The sequence below is a fragment of the Caretta caretta genome, chromosome 11 (assembly GCF_965140235.1).
Source record: "Caretta caretta isolate rCarCar2 chromosome 11, rCarCar1.hap1, whole genome shotgun sequence".
Lineage (NCBI taxonomy): Eukaryota > Metazoa > Chordata > Testudines > Cheloniidae > Caretta > Caretta caretta.
In genome coordinates this window covers 57,403,047-57,427,899 of record NC_134216.1, presented here as the reverse complement: position 1 = coordinate 57,427,899, position 24,853 = coordinate 57,403,047, and the positions used below count along the sequence as shown (strand labels likewise).

At 39.2% G+C, this 24,853-nt stretch overlaps 1 protein-coding gene across 2 annotated transcripts in view; it reads left to right on the top strand.

Annotated features, from left to right (window-relative positions):
• Nucleotides 1–23,686, top strand: part of RFTN2 (raftlin family member 2) — a 51,450-nt gene extending 27,764 nt beyond the window's left edge. Inside the window, exons 7-10 of one of the 2 annotated variants that reach the window (XM_048870330.2) lie at nucleotides 1,456–1,577; nucleotides 6,302–6,405; nucleotides 16,150–16,228; nucleotides 21,217–23,686. In XM_048870330.2, the coding sequence (XP_048726287.1) occupies nucleotides 1,456–1,577; nucleotides 6,302–6,405; nucleotides 16,150–16,228; nucleotides 21,217–21,486 (575 nt within the window). In that variant the 3' untranslated portion in view covers nucleotides 21,487–23,686. The remainder of the gene's footprint in view (nucleotides 1–1,455; nucleotides 1,578–6,301; nucleotides 6,406–16,149; nucleotides 16,229–21,216) is intronic. The other variant, XM_048870331.2, reaches the window with a different exon arrangement.
• The last annotated feature ends 1,167 nt before the right edge of the window (nucleotides 23,687–24,853 follow it).

Sequence of the window (24,853 nt, the reverse complement as noted above, 5' to 3'; positions counted from 1 at the left end):
AGCAGAGAGGTGACTTTTATTTCAATAATTTTGTAAAATATAGAAGACCTATCTGACAACATTGAAATATTAAATGTTAAAATATTTCCTAATTTTGACTGTCTATTTCAAGCACCTACCTAAAACCTGAAGAGAAGATCTGCAGTTAATGAATTTATAGAATTGAACTATTTGCAAACCCTAATAAAGTGTGTGCGGGTGTATTGTGTACACACTCAATCACATACATATATACACACACACATTTACACACTCAGCCACATTGTGTGCGTGTGTGTGTGTGTGTGTGTGTGTGTGAAAATTAAACATTACACATTCTATTTCAATACATGCATGATAGGTATATTTGCCTGTAAATATGTAATTTAAAATACACATATCTCCAAAAACAGGTAAGATTTACTGCAAATGCAGACCCAAAAAGAAGTAAGATTATTGTGACTCTTTTAATACTTAGCATTGATTAGGAAATTGATGTTTGAGATGGTCAAATTCATACTATATTTAGAAAATTTATGTCCATCTGGTAAAATTCCAAGTCAGACCAACTGTGGAATTCTTTCAGTTATTCTCCAAACAAAATTACAGTATCACAGTATTTCTGCATAACCATAAGTTATGTCACAGAGACAATCTTCTCTGTACATTCATGGTATGTTGGAGAAGATTTAAAATATTGAAGAGTATTTCTATTTTCTGTTTAAATTTAGTTTAATTTTTTTTAGTTTTTAAGATTCTCGGCTATTGAGGTACCACTACAGAAAGGGCTTCCAGATGGCTCTTAGGAGATGCACTATGCTATCAAAGACAGAAAATGAACCAACATATGATGCACAGCTTTAGTTTGGGCCAGCTGGATATTATCAAACTCTCACAAGAAGTAAGTCAGGGAGGTGTTCTCTGAAACTTCCTTCCCATCAGGAATCCTCCTACATTTACTTCTGTTTCAGGCTCTTCCTGTGGCCATTTCATATTTTTTTTAAGTGACTGTGGATAGACCCTGTAATTTGTTTTGTTTTTCTTTAATCCTCTCCCATCTCCAACAACTGTATTTGTTTTGGTCAGACATATGTGATTTCAAAGCTGAGTATAGAGTTTCTGTGTGCTTCATAAATAGTGGTTATCTTTCTGTTGTATAAGAAACAGGAATTCAAACTCAAATATGGCACTTACTTGCTAATGCTTTTAATAATATGGAAATTTGCATTTAATTAATAGCTGACTCCCTGTAGAAAGGGAAAATACAGTAATTTGATTAAGAATATGACTTCATAGCTTATAAAGTGGCGACTGAGACAGCTGAAAAAAACATTAAAAATGAATGTATGATGTCTCAGATAAAGTGATTCCAATGGGACTATAAGCAGTGTATAAAGTTAAGAAGATGTGTACATCGTTGCAGGATATGTGCCTAAGTCTTTATAGTTCACCTTACACATGTCCTTGCTTCCACAGGAGACCACATGCCCAAATCTTTAGAAGGATTATTTATATATGAAGAAGAAGGTTCAGGAGTTCCAGGTTCTAACAGGAAAGGAAATGACACAATAGTTGTAGAACAATGGACTGTCATTGAGGTAACTCGCTGTTTATTTACCAATTTAACATTTTATCTTTAATTTTCTGTATTGTTTTTTCTTCGGATGTTTGTATCAAAGTTAGATACGAGTTTAGTATGCCTTCTTACAGTCATCTTTACACAAACAAGACTACCATTGAAATCATAAGACTGAATGCTGAATTTGTATATTTTTAATCAAATCCATAAAATAGGCAAGTAAGATCTAGCAATCAGACTCTACATGTAGTGTAGAAATTTGATCAAAAATAGATGAAGAATCATCTTTTACACTTGCTTAAGAGTGGCATATTTGTTTTACAGACTGTAATGTTTGAAAATGTGCTTTAATTCATTTCTTTCTACATCAGCGGTTCTCAAACTGTGGATCGGGACCCAATGTGGGTCACGACCCTGTTTTAATGGGGTCACCAGGGCTGGCTTAGACTTGCTCGGGCCTGGGCCCGAAGCCAGAGTCCCACCAACTGGAGCCAAAAGCTGAAGCCTAAGGGCTTTAGCCCTGGGCGGTGCAGCTCAGGTTACAGGCCCCCAGCCTGGGGCTGAAGCTTTGCTCCCTGCCAACCAGGGGGAGGCAGGGCTTGGGTGGGCTCAGGCTTCAGTTCCCCCTCCTGGGGTCACGTAGTAATTTTTATTGTCAGAAGGGGGTCACCGTGCAATGAAGTTTGAGAATCCTTGTTCTGCATCCATTTATTAAACATTTTCATGCCAGGTTGCTGATTTAAATAGGTGACCAGTAACCACTGCCAAGTCTTCTGCTTTAAGTAACTAGTTTCTCAATCTCCTCTATGGTCAGGTCCCATAATCTCAGAAAAGTCCCTTCTGTTCTCAGTAAATTTGATCACATATGATTGTCTTTTTAATCAGTGACATTACAGTGTTACCCTTCTCAAGCTCCATTTACTGTGACAGAATACACCTTCCACCTTATTTGCCTATAGGCCAGCTTTTTCTATGGAAACATTTACACAGTTTATTAGTGTGTCAGTTCGGCACACTTTGTAAAAGGTATAATTTTATACCCCTCATTTCTTTGGAGTTCTTATTTACTGGGCTTCAAAATTTCAATTTGCAATCCTTTCAAAAATTATAGTTAATGCAGTTGGGACTTCAATTTGACAAGGAGTAGTATTCTCAGAACAAAATTAGACTGGAACTGTGTGAAATTTTTTGATAAACTTTTTTCAGCAAAATATGCAAATTCAGTGACACCAAACAGTTGCAAATTTGTATTAATTTCACTAAACTGTTTCAGTTAAAAAAAACTCAACACGTATTTCTGAAAAAATTGAAATCTTTCATTTTGACATTTTGGGAATTAAACATTTTGATTTTTCTGTTTCAAATGACTGTTTCAAAATTTCCTTTAATTTTATTTTAAAAATAAAAAATGTTTTTAATTGGTCAAAATTGAAACACAGAATGTTTTGTTTGACCAAAACAAATTTTTTTAATTTTTCAGAATTGCCAGCAAACTGAAAAAAATCACAAGCAATTAGCTCTAATTCAGCTGCCTTTATACAGTATAAAGTACTATTATGTGTCAAATGGGGGCGGGGGGAGATTTAAAAATGTAAAGATAATTATTTTCTGGGCAAAACATGGATCTAGTCTGCAAACATTTGGCACTTGAGTAACTTTACACATGTGAATAGGGACAGTGAACTCAACGGGACTGCACAAAATTGAGACATGGTACAAACAAGAATAACTTCACTGAAGTCAGTGAAATTGCACCTGCTTAAACTGAGATCTGAATTTGGCCTCCAATACATAACACTTAGATGTTTCCTTTGGCAGCTAGATTTGTTTGTAGTGCACAAAGGAAGGATTTCAGGTAAAATTTTCCAAAGTGCCCTAAATGCCCTTGGAGCCCAATTCCCATTTTCAAAAGCAATTTAGGCATTTAGAAGCCTAAACCTCACTGACAGTCTATAGGACTCAAACTCCTAGGTCACTTCGGTATTTTTGAAAATATTACCCTTCCTCACAAGAGCTTTTCGCAGTTTTTTAAAAGCTTTGTTTTCATCAGAAGATGTTTATTGAAAATCCATTAGTTTTCAGACAAAGAAAAAGATTTGAGGTCTTACATATCACAGTCATTCCAATGGAATATTACTGACCAGCTGTACAGATGACCACTAGCTTCAGATCGTGAGGTGTCTTTTATCCTGTTCATTTTCTCTCTTGCCTCACTTTTTCCCTTTTATACTTCCTGTTTTCTTTTTTCTTTTCATATATTCTGAATCCCCACCCCCCCATGCCTTTTTTTCCTCCTTATTCCTTGTTGCCCTTTTACATATTTTCACTGGTTCTTCTGCCTCTCTCCAGTAGCTCTGCCCATACACTGGAACGGAGGTGGGCAAACTATGGTCCGGGGCCGCATCCGGCCCTCCAGACATTTTAATCCGACCCTCAAGCTCCTGCCGGGGAGCGGGGTCCGGGGCTTGCCCCACTCCAGCCAGGGAGCGGAGTTAGGGGCTTGCCCCGCTCCGCGCATCTTCTAAAAGCAGCGGCATGTCCCCTCTCTGGCTCCTAGCGCCTCCCCCGCAGCTCCCATTAGTCGGGAACCACGGCCAATGGGAGCTGCAGGGGCAGCTCCTGCAGACGGAGCACCGCGCAGAGCTGCCTGGCCACACCTCCGCATAGGAGCCAGAGAGGGGACATGCTGCTGGTTTTGGAAGCTGCTTGAGGTAAGCGCTGGCCAGAGCCTGAAGCCCTGACCCCCTCCCATGCCCCAACCCCCTGCCGCAGCCTTGATCTCCCTCCCGTCCTCTGAATCCCTCAGTCCCAGCCCAGAGGACCCTCCTGCACTCCCAACTCCTCAGCCCACACCCCCAGCCAGAGCCCTCACCCCCTCCCACACCCCAACCCCCAATTTTGTGAGCATTCATGGCCTGCCATACAATTTCCATACCCAGATGTGCACTAGACTCTGCAGCTCATGCAGTCATAGGCTGTTAACACTGCAGGACAAGCAAGAGGAAAAAGCAATTTAAAAAAATTATTTTATTTATTTTTAAAAGGTGGCCTCTCCACGTTCACATTTGTGGACTACATTGCACCTCATCCTTAACATATTTAAAAGTAGACTGGAGAAATCAATAAGAAGCATACTTTCACAAACGATCTTGCATTGACAGTGGGAGAGACTAGATCTCTTTTCCATATTTAATTTCTGTGATTCTGTAATCAGAAATCTAGTTTTGATTGGTAATTAAATAATCTCAATTTCTAAAGCTAAGATCCTTGTATACTTACACTGCTCTTCTCTTTTCTTCTACTTCGTTCCCTGCTTCCACTGTAGTCAAAGCTGCCAATTTCCCCACTCCTCCCCACTCAGTGCTGTCCTGAAGCCTGATCAGCTGCTTTTTAGTATAAATTTAATTTTTAACAATTCAAGTAAATGAAGGCAACTAGCCCTTTTCTCGGCCATCTTTCAGGAACTGTAGTATCTGTTGGAATTCAGTCTTTGATCCAGGCATCAGTCCCCTGTTTTTTCCACCCTTGCTTGGTCTCTAGTGCTTATAGGAGGGTTCAGATGTCCTCCTATAAGCACTAGAGACCAAGCAAGGGTGGAAAAAACTCTTGATCCAAATGAACTATTTGTGATGAGATGCCCTGTTAAGAAGCCATAGTAGCACCACTCCAAACAGTACTACATTAATGCAACCTAGGGAACTTTTAGTGCTTGCCAGCAGGATCCACAATGGGCCTAAAAGTTAGTGTGCAGCATACTTACACAAAGAAGTATTGTTGAGACACAGTCCTGGAGAAACCACACATGGGAAGGAAAAAGTTAATTGTTTTTATACCTGGGTATTCCAGAGGTCTTTGGTGTTGCCTATATCATAGAATATCAGGGTTGGAAGGGACCTCAGGAGGTCATCTAGTCCAACCCCCTGCTCAAAGCAGGACCAATCCCCAATTTTGGCCCAGATCCCGAAATGGCCCCCTCAAGGATTGAACTCACAACCCTGGGTTTAGCAGGCCAATGCTCAAACCACTGAGCTATCCCTAAGGCCATTTTTTCCACTCTCATTCATGTGTGCTCCGCTGCTGGAAAAAGGTGGAAAAATTGTATAGTAAAACAGGTTTCTAAGTAATTAGCACATTTAGAAGTTGACTTGTTCAGTTTTCCTTCTGCATAGGTCTCAGATTCTTAGGATCCTAAAATAATATTTTCCTAGATCCTGATAGGTTTTTTAATAATTATTCCTTTACATTTTTACCTGCAAAAATCATTAGCTTTGAGCTTAACTCAGTGACATGTTTGTTCAGAATGCAAAGTCAAAAATCAGGTTAAAAAAATCAATGTCATTAAAAATGATTATTCTACTATTATAATTAAAATGGAAATTTTCTGTTAGGCCCCAAGTCAACAAAGTACTCAAGTACATACCTAACATTAAGCACACGAGGTGCTTGCTGAAGTATCTTGAAGAATTTGGGCTTTAGTCCTAAGCCCATATACCGAATTAATACCCCCATCTCTTTGTTTTATTCACCTGTTGTCTATAGTCTGACACTAAGATTGTGAATTCTTTGAGGCAGGGACTGTCTGTTTGTTATATAGGTGTATAGTGCCTAACACAATTACAATCCGGCCTCAAGGTATTATTTCAATAAAATAATAATGTCAATTGTAATTTGTTACATTATATATGGAAATAAGGTAAAACTGCAGAGTGCACTTACTGTTTTTATATTGGTTTATTAATGTAGGGATGTGAAATTAAAACAGATTATGGACCTTTACTGCACACGCTTGCTGAGTTTGGATGGCTTCTTACATGTGTACTGCCTACACCGATCATCCGACATGACAGGTAACCAGAAAGTAGCTTAAAGCATAAAATATGCAATTCTGGAATATATTAGAAATAGAAATCTCGGAGTGTATATCTGTATACATAACTAATCTATATGCAATAAGGAAGAATATATAAAAATGTTAATGAGACTCAGGATGTAAGTAGCTTTATTTAGATAAGATTTTGTGGATTTTAAAAATGTGCCTTGTGATTTAGGGCCATTGACTTCAAAGGGGTTTGGATTAGGCCCCGAGGCCTCAACTCAGCAAAAAATTTAAGGGAGTGCTTAATTCTAAGCATGAGAATAATCCCATTCCTATTTAGGAAAGCATTTAAGATTTTACTTATTCCATTTGACTTTAATGAATAAGGATGGGATAACTTGTATGGTTAAAGTTAAGCACAGCAGTGTTTTGCTGAGTCAGGGCCTGAGAGAATAGAAACATGTTTCAACCACTTAAGAAACAACACTACCATAAAACCAGGTACATACTCTTTATAGCAAATTAAGGCGTGTGCTAATCCAGGAAAATTGAACCTGTTCATCTCCTTTGATGAGTGTGCCATGTTTCATCATTATTTTCATAGCAAACTAGTTGTGTATTTTTTTTGTCACTTCAGATAATTCCTTCTCACTCATTCTCTCTCTCACACACACACTTTATAATGCAGGGGTTCTCAAACTGAGGGTCAGGACCCCTCAGAGGGTCGCGAGGTTATTACATGGGGGGTCGCGAGCAGTCAGCCTCCAACCCAAACCCCAACCCCGTTTTGCCTCCAGCATTTATAATGGCGTTAAATATATAAAAAGTGTTTTTAATTTATAAGGGGGCTGGGGCACTCAGAAGCCTGCTATGTGAAAGTGCAAAAGTTTGAGAACCACTGTTCTAATGCATAGGTTTTTAAATCTATAAAGGCATGACAGCAGCAGTTCATGGATTATTGTTTCAGATCTGGGAAAGGGAGGGATATGCAGAGTCTGGCGAGTCTGCCCTCTCCTCTAACTCCCCATCTCGAGGGTTAGGTCACATAGGACACAGGAAATAGTTCTTTAAAAACATTTTTCTTTGCTGTATAAAACATAACCATTTTTTGTTCAATTCAGCTGCAGCATGTTGTAGAGGTGTCTGGTGAAGTGCCTTTGGAAGAAATTCACTTACATTTATATAGTGCCTATCAGATTCATTTTAAGTCCCTGTATAAAGGAACAGTGTGAATTGATAAAACTGTTATAAAGAAGAAAGTGTTGTCCCGTCAGTCTGAGTAGAATTTATATTGATAACTGCTATTTCCAGGTCTCAATATAGCTATCTTTTAAAAAAGAGGAAATTCCTGAAAAGCTAGTATTTGTGTGATAGGCATTATGCCATCATCAGATTATCCTAAGAATCCAAATTAAAAGTCTGAATACAGAAGAGCATTCTATGAGGTCTGTACAGCTGTTCCTTTTCCCAGACTTTGAACTCTGACCTCAAAACCAAGATAGAATATTAACAGGTTTCAGAAACAGTATCTAATAGCCTACACTGCTAAGAACAGTCACAATTAGCATTTTTATCTCCATTAAATGGAGCACTTTGGGAGGTTATTTAGTAGAGCACTAAGAATTCTGGCAAATGATTTCTCCGTGTCTTTAAACAAAGTTAACTTGTATAAAATAATTCTTAATGAAACTCTGTTTAAAAGCAAAGACTAGTTTACAGCAAAATCTGCTTTCCATTTTTAATTTCTTCTTTAAAAGTTTTCTATTTTCTCTCACTCTTGTCCCAATTTATCACACAGAATCTATTCTCTGCATTAATCATTAATGTTCATTGTTTGTTTTTCTTTGTAGAGATGTGATGGTCTCAAAGCTGACATTAATAAAACTGGCTGATCCTCCTTCCATTAATGTTAGCATAGAAACTCACATTTAAGGAAAACAGGGTTGGGTTCTAGCCAGATTTATCATGTGATGATTGGGCTTTCTTTTCTGTGTCATGTGGTTCTGATCTGAATCAGTGTGGTGTGATACACTGAAGTTGTAGATTCAACTTCTGGAACTTTTAATAATTTTCCTGTTTTTGCAATAGATATTCTACTTTACAAAATAAAAGCTCCTATAAAGGCATGACAGCAGCAGTTCATGGATTATTGTCTCAGATCTGGGAAAGGGAGTGATGAGCAGAGTCTGGCAAGACTGCCCTCTCCTCTAACTCCCCATCTCGAGGGTAAGGTCACATGGGACAAAGGAAATATTTCCTTTAAACAGTTTTCTTTGCTGTTTAAAACCATAGCAGAGAAGCTGGACATCAGGATCTAAAACCTACAGCACTGTATGTTTCTGCAATGACGTTTGAAAAACAAGCAGTGACTTTGTAGTAATTAGTACAGTATTTGCCACAGAGGATCAGCATTGTTGTGATTGTATTGTTGGAGTACAGTGGAGAGTGTCTTGGAGAAATGGATACCTGACATGACTTTTTAAAATATTTGAGATATTGATGGATGCTATTATTCTGATAGCAATAGCTGAGGGGTCAACTGAACCTTGGTAAGGGCAAGAACAAAAATAGAGTTAAGACTTGTTATCATTCTGAATATGAAGTAAAGGGTATTAGCATTCTCTGGACTGCTTATTAAAGAAAAAGGTAATTAATAAACAAATAAAATAACAAATAAAACCTGAAATGTAAGAAAACATTTTTCACACTCAGAAGTTATTTGCCAGATCTTGAGAATTATCAAAAGTTCAGATGCTCAGGATAATATTATTAGTAATTTTAGGAATGAAATGTGTTGCCTCTCTTCTTACTGGTGGATAAAGCTTTTGCGGGGAAATCTACCCAACAATGCCTAATGCTGCGATAGTTACTGATACAGATTTACTCTAAATTCACATGATTAACAGAGTCCTGGGGGTCTAGGATTAAATCTCTTCTGCATCATTTTTTGAAGAATTTTCCCTGTTGTAGTAGCAGACTCTCCAGTTGAAAGCAGAGAGACTGAACTCTCCAAACTAATCCACGATTGTTGGAAAGCCTGAATGTTGTTTAACTCAAACTGATGGCACAGCATTATTTTCAGGATCATAAACAAACTGAGTTTGGGATTAGAATTTACAACCCAGCTTCTTGCCTTCTTTTCCTAGGAAACGTCCCTAAACTTCATCTTAAACATTTGAAATATCCTGCATGATAGTATCACCCACATACACTATATTCAAGCATGACAAATAGTATCTTAGTATCAGAGCTGGTGGCAACCTTAACAAGCTCCATAATTTTTTAAAGGACTGCTTTAATGATCATATGTGTATTAAGAGGACAAATTTATTGCCCACACACCATAAACAGACAAACAAATTGCCAGTGGGATTAACAAAATAGTCTCTGTGCTGCTCTCCCATGACCACCCTGCCAAAAAGGACGCTGGGGGGAAAAAAAAGGAAAAACATCTCCCCTACAGAGATTTCAGCAGCTTTACTTTATAGTGACCTTTATTTCCCCTCACTGATTACTGCAGTCCCTGAAAATGAGCAGGACAGACAGTCTACAAGCACCAGAAAGCAAATATAGTGCAAAAAAAATGACATTGCTGTAATTAGTGTATTGTCATTTATTACTTAACCTAAGTTCTCATAATGCATTGGGCCCAGGAGAAAGAGGGAACTTGGGAATGAGAGGAAAACTTGAAATAGCTCATTTTATGTATTTTTCTCTTTCTAATTTAAATTCTGTGGCCATCCCACTGTCATTCAATTCTGTTGTGAATTAAGCCCATGGCTGTTTTGTTGTGTGCAGCATTTCAATAAGGCTGGACTTTAAAAATTGTTAGTTTGCCTGTTACCTACCCAGCATTCACCATCTCCCCTTTTCTTGATCAGAGTTTAAACATTTAAAAGCTTAATATTATTTGTTTTTCCATTCCTGTATACAAGATGGGATGTACAAGTTCTAAATCAGGCAGAGGCCCTGCCCCATGCTAGAGAAACCATTCAACCTGAAAGAGAGGATTCCCACCTCTTATCCTTGAGGCAGGCATTTAAGCAGGAGGAAAGTGTGTGGGTGGGGGCCTTTTGGGGCATGCCTATACCCAAGTACAAGCCCACATGTCTCCCTGGGCTAGTCTGTGCCACAACATCCATACTGCTATTATTTATTTATTTATTTTTAAGTACAGCTAGCATGTGTCTGTCTACCTAGGCTGGGAATCACGCTCCCAACTGCAGTGCATACATACTCTCCAAAGGAAGGAGCTACTAACTCCCTACTCCAGGGAGTAAGAGCCAGGAAGCTCTCAGACCAAATCCCAACCAAGATGCATGAAGACCCTGAGAAACAGACTGGTTGGTCACACCAGAGGTCTGTAGTATTTGACTCTCCTCTTAATTCAGGGAGGTCATGAAGCTAGGCAACTCCCAGATCAAGAAGCATTAGTAGCTTGGGGAAACTGACAGTATCATCCCCTCCAGAGGGCTGTATTCCGCAACACAGAGTCTGTTAAGATTGTTTATTTTCCCCATCCAAGAAAAGTGTGCAAAGGCAAAACTATGAGTATGTGAAACAGTCACCGATATATAGCAGTGGCCATTTTAAATAAGGCTGTACATGCTGTTGTTCCACCTTACCACTTATCTTCCAGTAGTAGTCACCTGGGCATAGACAACTGGGACCTTTACTCTCTCTTCCCCGCCCCCCCGCAAAAAAAAGTGTAGGGATTTCATCATTAAATAAAGGAAATGGTGAGTTTGGAACAGAAGCTCATTTATCTCGCTTTATTAAAAGTGGACAAATTTACTTAAAGTCCAGAATCAGTCATTAAAGTGATATTCAACCTTTTTTTATTGGGGGGGCAGGTGCTACGGATAAAATACTGTGTCCCTCCCAGATATTTCAGCACATTTTGTTATACACATAGAAGCCTCATTGCATGTTATCCAGAACGGATTTGTATACAGCAAAAATAATTATGTTACTATTTGGTATCTGGTGATTCCAAAAATAGTAATATATTTTCTTCTTCCCCTATGTAAAAGTTTCCTATGAAAGTATTTCCCACATAGGAAATGGTCTGCGCCATTATTATTATTATTATTTTATTGTGGATTTAGAGCTTATAATAGCTGCTTTATCCACAGAAGTAGCAGTGCAAACTTCTCACATTGGCCCTGTTACTGCCCAGTTCCTACCAAGAAACAGTTTTTAGTCACCAGCAAAATATGCCATTTCCAGTGTTTTCTATTCATTAAAGTATAAGCAGATACAGAGCCACAAAGGGAATCTGAGGACATTTGTTAAAGACCTGGATTGGGTCAAAATGGGCCATTCCATGGTGGTACCAGCACTTATCTTGTGGCCTTATCAATTTCTGCAAAACGTAAGCTTTAATTGCTTTTAAAAATTAAGTTTCTAGCTCTTATAGTTGTGAAAACTTTCCTTCTGAACATGAACCAATACAGTACTGAGTCTGTAGACCAGCAGAATGAAACAGCTTTAAAGGCCAAATACAGAGGCCATCCCATCGCTCACTGGAGACGGAAGATCCTAAACAATGTGCCCTTGCCATGGTTCCACTGCAGAGTTTCAGCAAAGGGGGCAGAGACAGAACTGACCCCTCAGCACACAGGCAGCCCATTGTGGGTAGGGTTTATGTACAGTAGTGGGGCAACTTGCATTCCTACAGATCACGCTGCAGCTGTTTTGTGATTTCATAGAGGCCACCAGACTAGGGCTGTCCATCTGGCACCTTTCATCAGTAGTAAATTCATTTAGCGTGGGATTTTCAAAAGCACCTAAATGACTTAGGACCACTATTCTGTTGTATACCATATGATTCACCCTAGTATCTGAGCACTTTCCAGCATTGCACTAAGCAACGTGACTAATATCTGTCATGTGTCTGTTCTCTGATCCTCTCCCCAGGGGAGAAGTTTCAGAGTAGCAGCCGTGTTAGTCTGTATCCATAAAAAGAAAAGTACTTGTGGCACCTTAGAGACTAACAAATTTATTAGAGCATAAGCTTTTGTGAGCTACAGCTCACTTCATCGGATGCATTGTGTGCAGTGGAGTGTGTTTGGTTTTAACTGTGTCTGTCTATAAGTTTGTTAGAGAAAGGAAGGGGAAAGAAAGAAAGTCCCATTGACTTTCAGGAGCAACATTAAAAAGATTGAAACGTGAATGTTAACACTGTAGTAGTAAAGTGCTAAAGTAGAAACACTGACACTTGGAACTTCCAGTAAGATGGATTCATCATTTTGAATATCTTTAAACATTATAGTAGATAATTCCTAATATATAACAATTTCTGAAGTGGAATTTACTCATCCAACTCTCTTTGCTTCTGCATTTATATTTAACTGCATGCATACAAATAAAAGTCAATATGTTTTTTACATTTCAGGAACATGTGAGGGGAACAAAGATACACTGTAACCGGTGTCTCATACTTTCAGCATCCCTTGACAATCATGAGCCATAGGATTCGTTAAAGTCAGCTTATCTTGGCAGGCTGATAACAGGGCAGTATTGTACTAGTTAGACAATCTGGGCTGCATGTGAACAAATAGAAAATAATTTCAAATGTTACATAGTGCAGGCAATCCTAGAAACTATTGGGCTGTCCCAGCTAAATCAAAGGTCACATCAAAGATACTCTGCTGCGCCACAGAGAGATCCTAAGTGTCAACCACAAAAGATGTCTCAGCTTTGTAGTGAATTCACAGACATCTTTTAAGATCACGTTAAATTGCCCTGAAAATCACTGGGGTGTTAAAATAAATACACACATAACATTTAGTGTGGGTGAAATTGTACTCTCCCATGAAAAGCCCGAGTAAATGCAAAAGAAAAGATAAAATTCTCCACCTCACAGCCCACAGTCAGGGTATAGGTTATCCAGGCTCAGTTGGATTTCAGCTACTACTTTGATCCATAGATTCCCACTGTACTTAATCACAAACTCTCCTCTCTCCCTAGCATGCTACCATGTAAGTGAATCACTGAAGAGCTGAGTTCCAGAGTACACAGGTGGCTGTGGAGTTCAGCTACATTTTGAGATTTGTGCACCCCTTGATGATTAGGATCATTTCTCTTTTAAAGAATAAAGAGAAGGCAGAAACACAGTGAGAAGGGATGAATTTCCTCTTTTGAGTCCAATTTTTTTAAATTATAGGAAAGGCTCAGTTCTTACATTGGTGTGAATGCAAAGCATCTTCATTGAAGTCAGTGGAGGTACTCCACCGTAACTGAAATTTACACCCGTGTACCTGAGAACACAATTATTTGGTCCAGTGTATAATAATCAGAGTATGGAATAACCGAAAATACATGGCATTTATTTCTTTTACAAGTATCTGAGCTAATTAATTTCTTCATGTAGTGAAACAACAGCCTGGAGTACATACAATATGTGGGCAAAGAAAAATGCTTATAATGAAGAAAGAATGCAGAATAAGTATAACTGTCTGACTTCTTTCAATCAGAGGAGTCCTGAATAATATAAAAATAGTATAATGGCATGTCCTAGCTCATCATGAAGAAAGATACTGTTGGAATTAAATCTCAGATGGATGTTTTAAATAAATTCAAGTTCAAACGTTTATCTGAACAGTGCTTTGAAAATGGCAATGTAGCGTTTTTGTTAACATCTCCTCCTGAAAGCATAAAATAGCTCTTCTATCAAAGCAATTTTAAATGAACTCTATCCTGAATGAGAAATATCCTTCTTTTCCCCTTACCGCTGGGAGTTACGGTCATGCTAAAAGGTGATTAGAGTCAATCCCATTATCCGCTGCCATCTTTAAAAATACTGAGTTATGTATAAATTAATTGCATCAATAACTATTGATATTCTAGGTTGGGCACTCACCATGTATCTTAGAAAATGCTGGTGATTCTTCTCATACTTCTTGTTGTTGTTGTTCCACATAAAAACTTGGTAGTACACAGTAGCAAATACATTAGGGCTTGTCTATGTGGGGCAGTAGTGCACATCAGAGGGGTGTGAATTCTAATGCACACCAACGCGTGGCTCACTAACTGACCTGTGTAAACCCTGCTGGCACACACTCAAAATTCCCTAGTGCATGTTAATATAGACCCATTTCAAACAGTACTACATTAATGCACACTAGGGAACTTTTAGTGAACACCAGCAGGGTCTACACGGGCCACTTAGTAAACAACACATGGGAGCACATTAGAATTGTGCACGGATGTGCACCACCACACTGTGTGGACAAGCCCGTAGAGACCTTCATGCATAATAAAAATTGTTGCTCAGTCAACATCAGTCACAAAGCAGCCCCTGCCTACTAATCCAGTGAGCACTCCTGAAAATCATTTCAGAAGGATTCAAGTTCCCCAGCTATCTTTGGGAAGGTTAAAGTGCCATGATGATAGTTGGTTTGGGAATGTCACAGGGGAGAAAAAAGAATAAATGACAAAGTCTTAATATTCAAAGTTAATCATTCTCAGAGGTGAAAACTTATTAGAGGTGTTCACAATCACACACGTACAAAATGCATTTACATAGACGTGTGTGTATATGTGTGTGTTGCATACAAAAACAAACTATATGAATGTTCAGGTTGCAAAACTAAGTACTAAAAAATTAGGAAATGCCAGATTTAAGATTGTCTGTGAGTATACAGGCTTCTACCACATGAGCTAACTGAAACTGGCAGCAATAGTAGGCTATTATCCTCTATGTGACTCAGCCACTAGAGGGTGATGAGAGACAGATTTAGCCAGTGTGTTTAACAGCTATTTGACAACAGAGGAATGTGGAGACTCAGGAATCCTGGATTCGATTCCAGGTTTTAGAGGGAGTGTGGTTTAGTGACCTATAGACCCTTCTGTCTCTGTACCCACTATTCTCTTTCTCTGATCCCCTCTGCATCGATCCATCCCTACCCCCAACTTGCTCCTCACCTCTCTGTATTCCTTCAGATCAGGTAGCTTCCTCTTCACTGCCTAGGCACTAGCAGCAGGAGCATGGAGAGAGAGAGAGAGAGAATCGTTCTACTGTCAGTTCTGGTGCCACAACAGCCCCCAGCGGCCGGGAACAGTGATTAATTGAAGGAAAAGTCCTCCTCTCCATTGTCCAAACCCGGGGACAGAGCATGCTCAGTTGTTCTGTGGAGAAGGAGCATGCTCATTATAGTCGATACATAGGAGCTGTGAGAGTATGGGGAATGCTAAGTGCAGACAAAATTTTTGGAGAATGATATTGACAAACTCTAACAAATCTCTATTCGGCATGTGAGCTGCACTTTTCAGAAGTTTATATCTTAGATTTTCATGGGGCAATAAAAGGAACATTCCTGCCACAAGGACACCCCATTTTTCCACCACCGTCAGCCAAATTTCAAGTCCCTGCGCTAACCTATGGCATCATTACAGCTTCTCAATAAAGGAGTTTGTAAGAATTTTTTAACATGGGCAAGACAACATTTTCCCTAATCTCTGCCTCATAAATGACTGCATTATTTCATCTAAAACTTTCCAAAAAACTTCAGGCCAACACAAGGACTGGCATGGAAATTTTCAGCCCAAATGGTTAAAGTTTGGCAAAATTAAAAGCAACTGAAAACAGGGCCTATACAAGAAAGTGTTAGACAACCTTAATTATAGGCGATACTTCCAACGCCTTCTATAGCATATGTTGTGTCTGCATCATAAAATGTAGTTATCCTGAAAGTCTAGATAAATCAAAAGCAAGTGACAAATAAATGTTATTCCCTCTAAAAACACTCAAATTCTCTGCTTTAATTTGCAGTGAAGGAAATCTGGCCACAAAGCAAGTTGTTTTCCTTCAGAGACCTGTTATGTGGAATTCAAACACCCAGACCCCAGAGGTGAGTAAAGATTATGTTCTTACTGAGTCAGTATAAGGAGATAGTTGAATATGGACAGCTTTTGGTGGCTAAAGTCAGAGAGAGGAGGTAGAAGGGGAGGTGAGTTAATACCTTTTTTATTGGACCAACTCTGTTGGTGAGAGAGACAAGCTTTTGAATTTACACAGAGCTCTTCAGGTCTGGGAGGAGGTCTGAGTTATGCTAGTCTAGGCAAGAGATAATCAGGGCATGGACCAGGATCAGAGAGGGAGTGGGAGATTAGTACAGGATGTGGTGACAGCTTGGATGTGAGGAGAGAAGGACAGGGAGGGTTCAAATATGACTCCAAGGTGGTGAGCCTGAGATTCTGGGAGGCTAATGGAGTTGTCAACACAGATGGACACAGGGAAGTTGTCTTATTATATCACACAAAACTATTACAATAATGTTTATCTGTGAAGTTGCTAATTTGGGGCTGGATACAGATGAACATTTCTGCAGCGTCTTACAAGGCTGAGAATGCTAGCTCAAAGTAGAGGCAAATCTAGCTAGGGGGAAAGTGTGACCTGCACATGATAGCCAGAAAGAAAATAAAAGGGAAGGTCCGTGGTAGAGATTTACAAAGCTATTTGGCAAAGGAGAGCTCACCAGTGCAGGATTTGTCCTGCCTTCCCTGCTGGGGCTGTGTGGATGCCAGAATTTACTGCACTCCATATCTGCAACTGCTGGTGCAGCTCTGGCCCTTGACAGCATGTGATTATTACCACCAGCTGTGTGATGCTCAATGTGCCTTTTATAGTGCTGCTACAAGGAGGGAGTTTCCCAAATGGAACAGGGAGCAGCTGAACTTCAGCTGCTGCAGGGGCTACTTTTAGGTCTTTTATTGTTAACACATTTTTTTCATGTGGTAACATGTCCTGTCACACAGCTCACCTAAAGATTATGTTATCACTTGCATATTCTTCTCAATGAGTTTTGAGATCAGAATGAAGTTTTCTTTTTGATGTGGAATACCAGCAGAATTTGTATGGTTGCAGTGCACTGAAAGGCTTTCCAAAGTTCTTGATGGAACAAGCTACAGGATATCCAACCAGAGAAGTGATTAACTCTGGAAACAATATTTCAGTCTAAATAATAGCTTTTAGGCTATATACAAGATATTGTTTTCATCCATGTACTGCTTCACTTATTAACTAACTGCATTGCTACAGAAAAATTGAAATAAAATGCAAACCAGTCAAGAAGGGGAAAAACTAAACTAAACTAAAAAACCACAATGCAACCTATTACTGAGACAACTGCTAATATCCTCCAGAAACCTGCATCTAACTTTCTATAGTTAAGGCTCATTCTATCACTCTTTATTCCCTGATTTCAAATCCTAGTTTGCTTCTGTATGAAACTAAAAATCATTACCTAAAACTGTTGATGCAAAAGCACCCTGCCTCTTGTCCCTCCCTTTCCACTTAAATAAATATGTACAGCTCAAATTGTTATCTCCAATAATGTCACATTCTCTTCATCTACATACTTGCATTTTTTTAATCCTTTCACTGCTTTCTTGTCTCTTTACTCAAAGTATGAACTCCTTGCCTTCAAGACTCTGTATGCTGTCGCCCTTGCCTACATCTCAATAGGCTTCAACATATTCCTCCTCTTAGTTTTTGCCAGCACCTCAGGTTTTAATGCACCCTTTGTCTTTTGTCTCCAGCTTGTTGCTTTGCAACTTTTTTCACACTGCCCCTTTGTCTGGAACAGTTTCCTTCCTCCAGTACGCCAAACATCCTCAGTTATACTCTTCAAATCCTGTTATTTACTCTTCTCATTCCTGACATTAAACTCTTAATAATTTATCTCATTAAATTTTTTAAAAGGACATCTTGTTCGTTCCAAATCAGTGTTAGTTGTTAACAAACCAAACTATGTGACTTTTCTGAACTTTTCCTTTCCCTGTGTTTTTTTTTCTGCATTCTGTATAATTTGGATTGTAAATAATCTCTCAAGGACCTTGTCTTCCTGTATATCTGTAATACACCACACACACTACTGTTAATTATTATTATTATCTTCACCATGACCTATAAAGCAACATAGCTGCTCATGGTCAATTATAGAACAATTAAGACAGGTTCCCACTGTGAGAGGTTTACAAGCCAAGTAAACTATATAGTTTGTTAAAAATAATCCATCTGAGTGACTGATCAATCTTGTAAACGTGCTTGAAGTTCAAGACAGGAGACATTTGTACCCACCCGTTTAAATTCTCTGCATCAGCTAATCTTGTGACAATCAGCAGTTAGATGACCTTTACATCCTTTGAGTTAAAGAACCATAAGGAGAGGGTGTGCTGTAGCCATTCTTTTATTTCATTGTAATCTGAATGCCTTGGCTTAAATATTAATGTACAGGAAGTCTGTAAATAAGGAATAGTTGATGTGTATCTACCTATTCTCATATGGGACCAGTGTATTTAAAACATAAAAGAACTCAGTATCTAAATACACATGCCCCTTCTAGCACTGATGAATGTTTTGTTTCTCTAGCAGGAAATCTCAATGCACTGAGGTAATTTCAGTGTGGAATGAGTAAGTGGTTCAGTCTGGAGCTGAATAGCATTTTCTAAACTTTTCCTGTTTTTTCCATTTATAACCTGATTTTTGTCTAAATCTTAAACTTGACTAAAGAGACAAAATGTCATAAAGGATAAATCATTTCAACAAAATGACCATGGATTAGCAACCAAACAATTCTTAACTCTATATACCTCCATTTAAGGGATGAAATCCATATGTTTACTAATTCTGCCTGACTAATGTAATCTGTCTCTCAAGCTGTGTACTATGCAGATAGATTTCAGGTATAAACTCAGTTATTGAGATCTGAAGCATTCTCCATTTTTAACCTCTGCCCTAGAAACCCTTCATGAATAAATTCTCATTAAGGTGATCCTTGCATGGGCTAGTTATAATCTGATATACGTGAGGTATTAAACACTGGCAAATTAATGTTTCTTTTTGCTTAGAGAGACCTAGGTGACCTCCATGGTGCTGAGGATTACACTTTGACTTATATTTTATTCCTATGTCTTTTTTCTGATGGCTGTTGTGAAGTTTGCATTATGTTGAAGCTGTAGTTTTTCAAGAAACCTCTTTAGGCCCAAAATGTAGGCTTTATGAAAACAAGAGAATTGTCTGTTGTTTAAAAATAAAATTCTGATGGAAACAGTTTTTTTGTTTGGGTCTAAACATCCCCCTAAAGCATTTGCAGCTCAACATTCCAGCACAATATAGCCCTTGACAGTCAGAAAGTGAAACTGACTAGGTTACTTCAGTGTTTAAACTGGCTGAATGACACAAAGTAAATAAACAGCCTTAGTATTGCCTATTCCATCATTTAAATATAATGAGTCAAGCTCCAGAAACCATGAGATTGGCTTAAAAATCATGAAATTTTAAAATCAGTAATTTTGAGGTTCTTTTTATTTGCTTTCTCATATTGGAGTCTTTAGGGTTCACAAGTTTTAAGCTTTTCTCTGCAACTATAAGGGCTAGAAATGCACTTTATTTTTGTTTTCTAAGAAAGTTGAGATTACCAGGTAATAACATGATTCTAGCAGCAGGGGCTTTAAGAAAAACACCAAATATCACAGCATTCATAGTAAAAGTCATGAGAGTTGGCAACACTGTAAATATCAGCCCCTGTCTCCCTTCTACTGCAAAGGGTGTGGAAGCCCAACCCCAGATAGCAGCTGGTATATGCAGCTTACTTTTCTCAGCAGCAAGCATCTGCACGGTTTTGGGGAAAATGCCCCAAACTTGTCCTGTGGCTCCACAGGCCCCCTCCCCCTCCCCCCCACTCTGAAAAAAGCATTAATTAGGAACTGTCCATTTCCTCTCTCCCCCACTTCAGGCTTTATGATGGGATGGTAGAGTTTTGTCTGGCCCATGATTTCCTTACTTTACCTGAAGATGTGTAATATTTCAATGGCCTCTTGGATTACAGGGCCATATTATTTTAATGTTTTTTGTCTAATCAGAGTTATAACATTTGTTTCCCTCGGCAAATGGTTCAGAGGGTGGTGCAGCTAAGTCAGAAAAGCAACCTTGAATGATAAAGCTCTGACACTGACCCATACACAAAGTTTTATTTTACTTTTTTCCTTCCTTTCGTGCAGGCCTCGCCACCGCCTCACTGAGGCAGCCAAACAAAACCTATTTCCCTTCTCTTTCTCCAGGGGCCACTACTTCCCTTTCGTCTTAATTCACAGTCTGTCATGTATCAATCACCTCCACATCCCTTTCCTTTAGCCAAAAGGGACATTTTTTAATAGTTTCAGAAGGGGTGCAGGAAAAAGGGGTGCAGTTCAAACTGTATAGGAGAGAATTAATTCTGTCTAATGGTTTGAGAATGGCACAAGGGGTCAGGAACTCCTGTGTTCTCATCTTGGCTCTGACACTGACTTTGTGTGACCTTGGCCAACTCATTTAACCTATCCGTGCCTCAGTTTTCTCAACTACAAAATAGAAATAATTATGCCTATTCATAGGGGTGAAATGAGAAATAGTTGGTTAATGTTTGTAAATGGCTCTGAATCTGTAAAGTACTATATAAGTGATAAATAATATAACAGCTACTTTCTGTTAACATGGGTCCGTGTGCTTGCTCTAACCTTGGTCCTGTACAGTGTCTTTGCTTGCCTTTTAATCTGAGGCAATTACTTTCTTCTTTCTCAAACTGAATAAATTATTTCTTAAGTTTTATTCTTTATATTTATTTCTCATTTCTATACTCCAAAGGAGTTTGTAATGTAGGGCAGCTATATTCTGGAACAAAAAATTCCTGTGGTGTCACATAAATCTCCTCTGTAACTACTCCTTAAATTAAATTCATACCTTTTTTGGTGTGGAACCTTTTTAATCCTTTTAGCTGTTCATTCCGAAATCCAGGTTCTAACTCAGTTTTTTGCCTGTTCTATTTAACTCAATGCTCAAACATCTCTTGTGTTTCAGAAGAAATCCACAAGGCAGCTCAGAAGTGACGAGAAAGGCAAAGTCTCTAGCAGAAGTATTGGATTAGACACAGCTACATCTCTCCCTGCAGAAAGTGGGCATCCACCTGATGAGTTTCATCTGTCTCCTTTTAAACCATGTTGGAGCAAGGAGGGATCTGCCCCATATGAAAGCTTCTCAGGATTCAATAGCAGCGATAGTGTGTTAAGGGAACTGGATGATGGACAGTTCGAGCAGGAAGATGGAGCCACTCAGGTCACATGTATGTGACCAAGTAAGTAACTTGTATTGGAGGGAACTGTAAATAATTAAAACAAATGTAAAGACTGAATTTACTACATTACTTTATATGCATTTGTATAATCCTTTGGTTTTCCCAGACTCATGTTTATATATCTTTTGCTTCTTTCTAGAGTTATACTGTTAGCAAATAATACTACTACTGTAAAATACCGTGGGTTTATGTCTGTTCTTAATGGAACATTGCATTTCTAGAACTCTGCTAACTTCACTGGTGATATTCTCAATGATGCTTATAAACAACAGGGAAGAAAACCTGGCAGATCAGTTATGGCTTGTGGTCTAAGAGACAGTGGAGTGGGAAAACAATGCTTTCCACAAGTAGAGGGAAATGGTATTTTTCTAAAAGAGTATCACAAATGTTAGGGGATTTTAAAAAGTTAACTATAAAATACTTGACTGTCCTTTTAAGTTTTAATTGCAATTTTCAGTTTATTTGCCTTGCCTAAATCCAGAACCTGTTAAACCTAGAAATTTCAGTGCTGCACTTTCAGTCTCAGTGAGAGTACTATAGCAGGATGTACCTAACACACAAAGCCACATTCCAGCTTGCATATGTGCACACCGTTAAAACCAAGGGCAATGGGAGTGTGTGGGGTGGATGTTTTCTGCCCTTATTCAGTTCCATCTAAAATAAAGGAGCTGTCAGGGACAATCCAAAGCTAAGACAAAGGACCTCCCAGGGCATAGTCAGCACAACTAAGTATTACCTTGCCAGTTAATAGAAACAGGTCATTTGGAAGGCTATGCAGAGAGTGCTACCAGTAAGATTATGGATGCACAGTAATGCTGCGTGTATATAGCTCTGTTTTGGGGGCAGTCATGTGGAGAGGCAAAATTTGACCCCTTGGCTCATATATGAAAATATAAAAGCTATGTCTCAACTGAATACCTAATCAGTGTGTGTAAAATGTATTCACCTGTTCATAAAGTTCCTGGCTGGAAGAGTCTTGCTTGCAGAGGTAATTATGAAAACTATTATAGATCAGCATCCTCAAGGAGAGTAGCTCAAGAGGCTTGAGTACTAAAAGACCCTAACATTGATGTAGGTGTGTTGGAAGAGGTGTTAATAATGATTTTCTACAGCTATATTGCAATAATACTTGATTCAGTCACTGCCTAATTTGATCAGCCATTTAGTTTATTAAAAAACCTCTGGAACCAAGTCATTAGTATAAAAATAAATTAACATCCTTTCATCCTTTATTCTGATCAATGTTGGGCTCTTTAGGCTGGTATTGTAATTCAGTCATTGCCTATAGAAAGTTGCCATTTAATTAGAATCATAGAATATCAGGGTTGGAAGGGACCTCAGGAGGTCATCTAGTCCAACCCCCTGGTCAAAGCAGGACCAAATCCCCATTTTTTGCCCCAGATCCCTAATAGAGAATGCAAAAATTTTAAATGAGAAAAGTGTTGAGAATGGGGGAAGCTAAAGAAAAATGTCTGTGCTGATGATAAAGGTGATTGAGTGCAACTAAAACTTGCATTATTCAAACACTGTTATGGACATTATAAGCACAAGCTGTGACATGCACCTTCACAAGGCATTTGTTTAACTGAAATTAGTGATTGATCCTATTAAACTGATGGAAACAGATTTGGCCAAAATAAGAATGGCACAGTACTAAGGAAATGTAATTAAATGACAATCAGGGTCTTTTTACTACAGCTGGATGGAAGGAAGGCCTCACTTAACTGACCCTTCTCTTTCTTTAACCACTTTGCGCACACGATGTATTAGGTAAAATCCCCCTCTTGTATGATCCCATATACCTCCCCATTGAAGTGCCTTTATTCCAGTAAATATTTGTACTTCAAAGAAGGCCACTGTGTTCTATTGCCATAGTGGAGATCAGCAATGGAGAGAACAGCATTAACAGACTGCAAAGGGACTTTTGGCCTAGACTGGTAGGATAGCGGAATTCACAGTGTACAGACAGAATGATACTGGGATCCTCAGGGGCCAGCAGGGTGGGGAGAACATGTTTGTTATTACTGTGTAATGAGCAACACTGAATCAGGGAAAGGTTTAGTGCTATTTCAGTTCAATTCAATTCCGTGAGGTGGTTTGTTTGTTTGTTTGTTTGTTTCCAGAAAATCCAAGAAATAGCACACGTCAGATAATAAAGTTATTGTAATGGGAGCTGGTAACAACCCCTCCATGTAAGCTGCCTAACAGCTTTTCTATTGTAGAAGATTCTTGCCGGTTTGTTCAGGTGTTCTGAGAAACTGTAACACCTCTAGGTATTTAAATTTGGCAGAGCCAAATGCTTGGATTAGAGATGTGCCTTTTACTTGTCCCATGAAATTCCATTCAGGTTTGGCGGAGTTATAAATGGTTTAAAATTGCCATTTCCCTTCTCGCTCTTGAATTCCTCAGGAAAATGCTGGCAGCGTGTCAAAATAATAACTGAATTCGAAAGTTTTAAGAGCCAAGTCCATCCCACTGCAGCGCACACAACTGGGTACACTGGGAACTGCCAGAGTAGCTATAGCAGTGGGGTTTGGGGGAAGAGCTTAGATGGGGCTTCCCCCATGCCCTCAGCCAAACAGACCCAGCATCTCATCCATTTCTGGGGAGCTTGCTACACCTCCCAAAGTGGAGGGGACAGAGAAATCTAAGCCCTGGTCTACACTGAGGTGGGCGGGGGGGGGGGGGGGGATCAATCTAAGTTACGCAACTTCAGCTATGTGAATAACGGAGCTGAAGTCGACATACTTAGATCGACTTACCGTGGTGTCTTCACCACGGTGAGTCGACTGCTGCTGCGCCCCCGTTGACTCTGCCTGCGCTTCTCTCCGCGGTGGAGTACAGGAGTCGACGGGAGAGCACTTGGGAATCAATTTATCGTGTCTAGACTAGACTAGATATGATAAATTGATCCCCACTGGATCGATCGCTGCCCGCCAATCCGGCGAGTAGTGAAAACATACCAAAAGTCAGGCTCCTCAACCACCTCCAGGGATCCAGCACATAGTTCCACTCCTCCTCTAGGATAATAGCCTTCTTCTGCAGCCAGCTAATGTAGTTAGTCCTGTAGCTCAGGTGGTAGTTTGTTTTGCATCGCTGAAAGTTTGGGGTTCAAATTATCATAATGATGCAGGAATGGGGGGTGTAAGTTCTTACAGTTGTACATAAAATGTTTTTACTTTTTTCCTTTAAAAAAGCTACATTTAAAAATAGTTTGGGTTGCAAAGCCTAGCACTTGCAGGTTAGGAGATGCCAGTTTTAGGGCTGCCAATGCAACCTTCATTTGGCTCCCTGGTGCCTATTAATTATGGTGCTTCTTTTTTGAACCCTGTTATGGTCTTGGCCTTCACAACATCTTCTGGC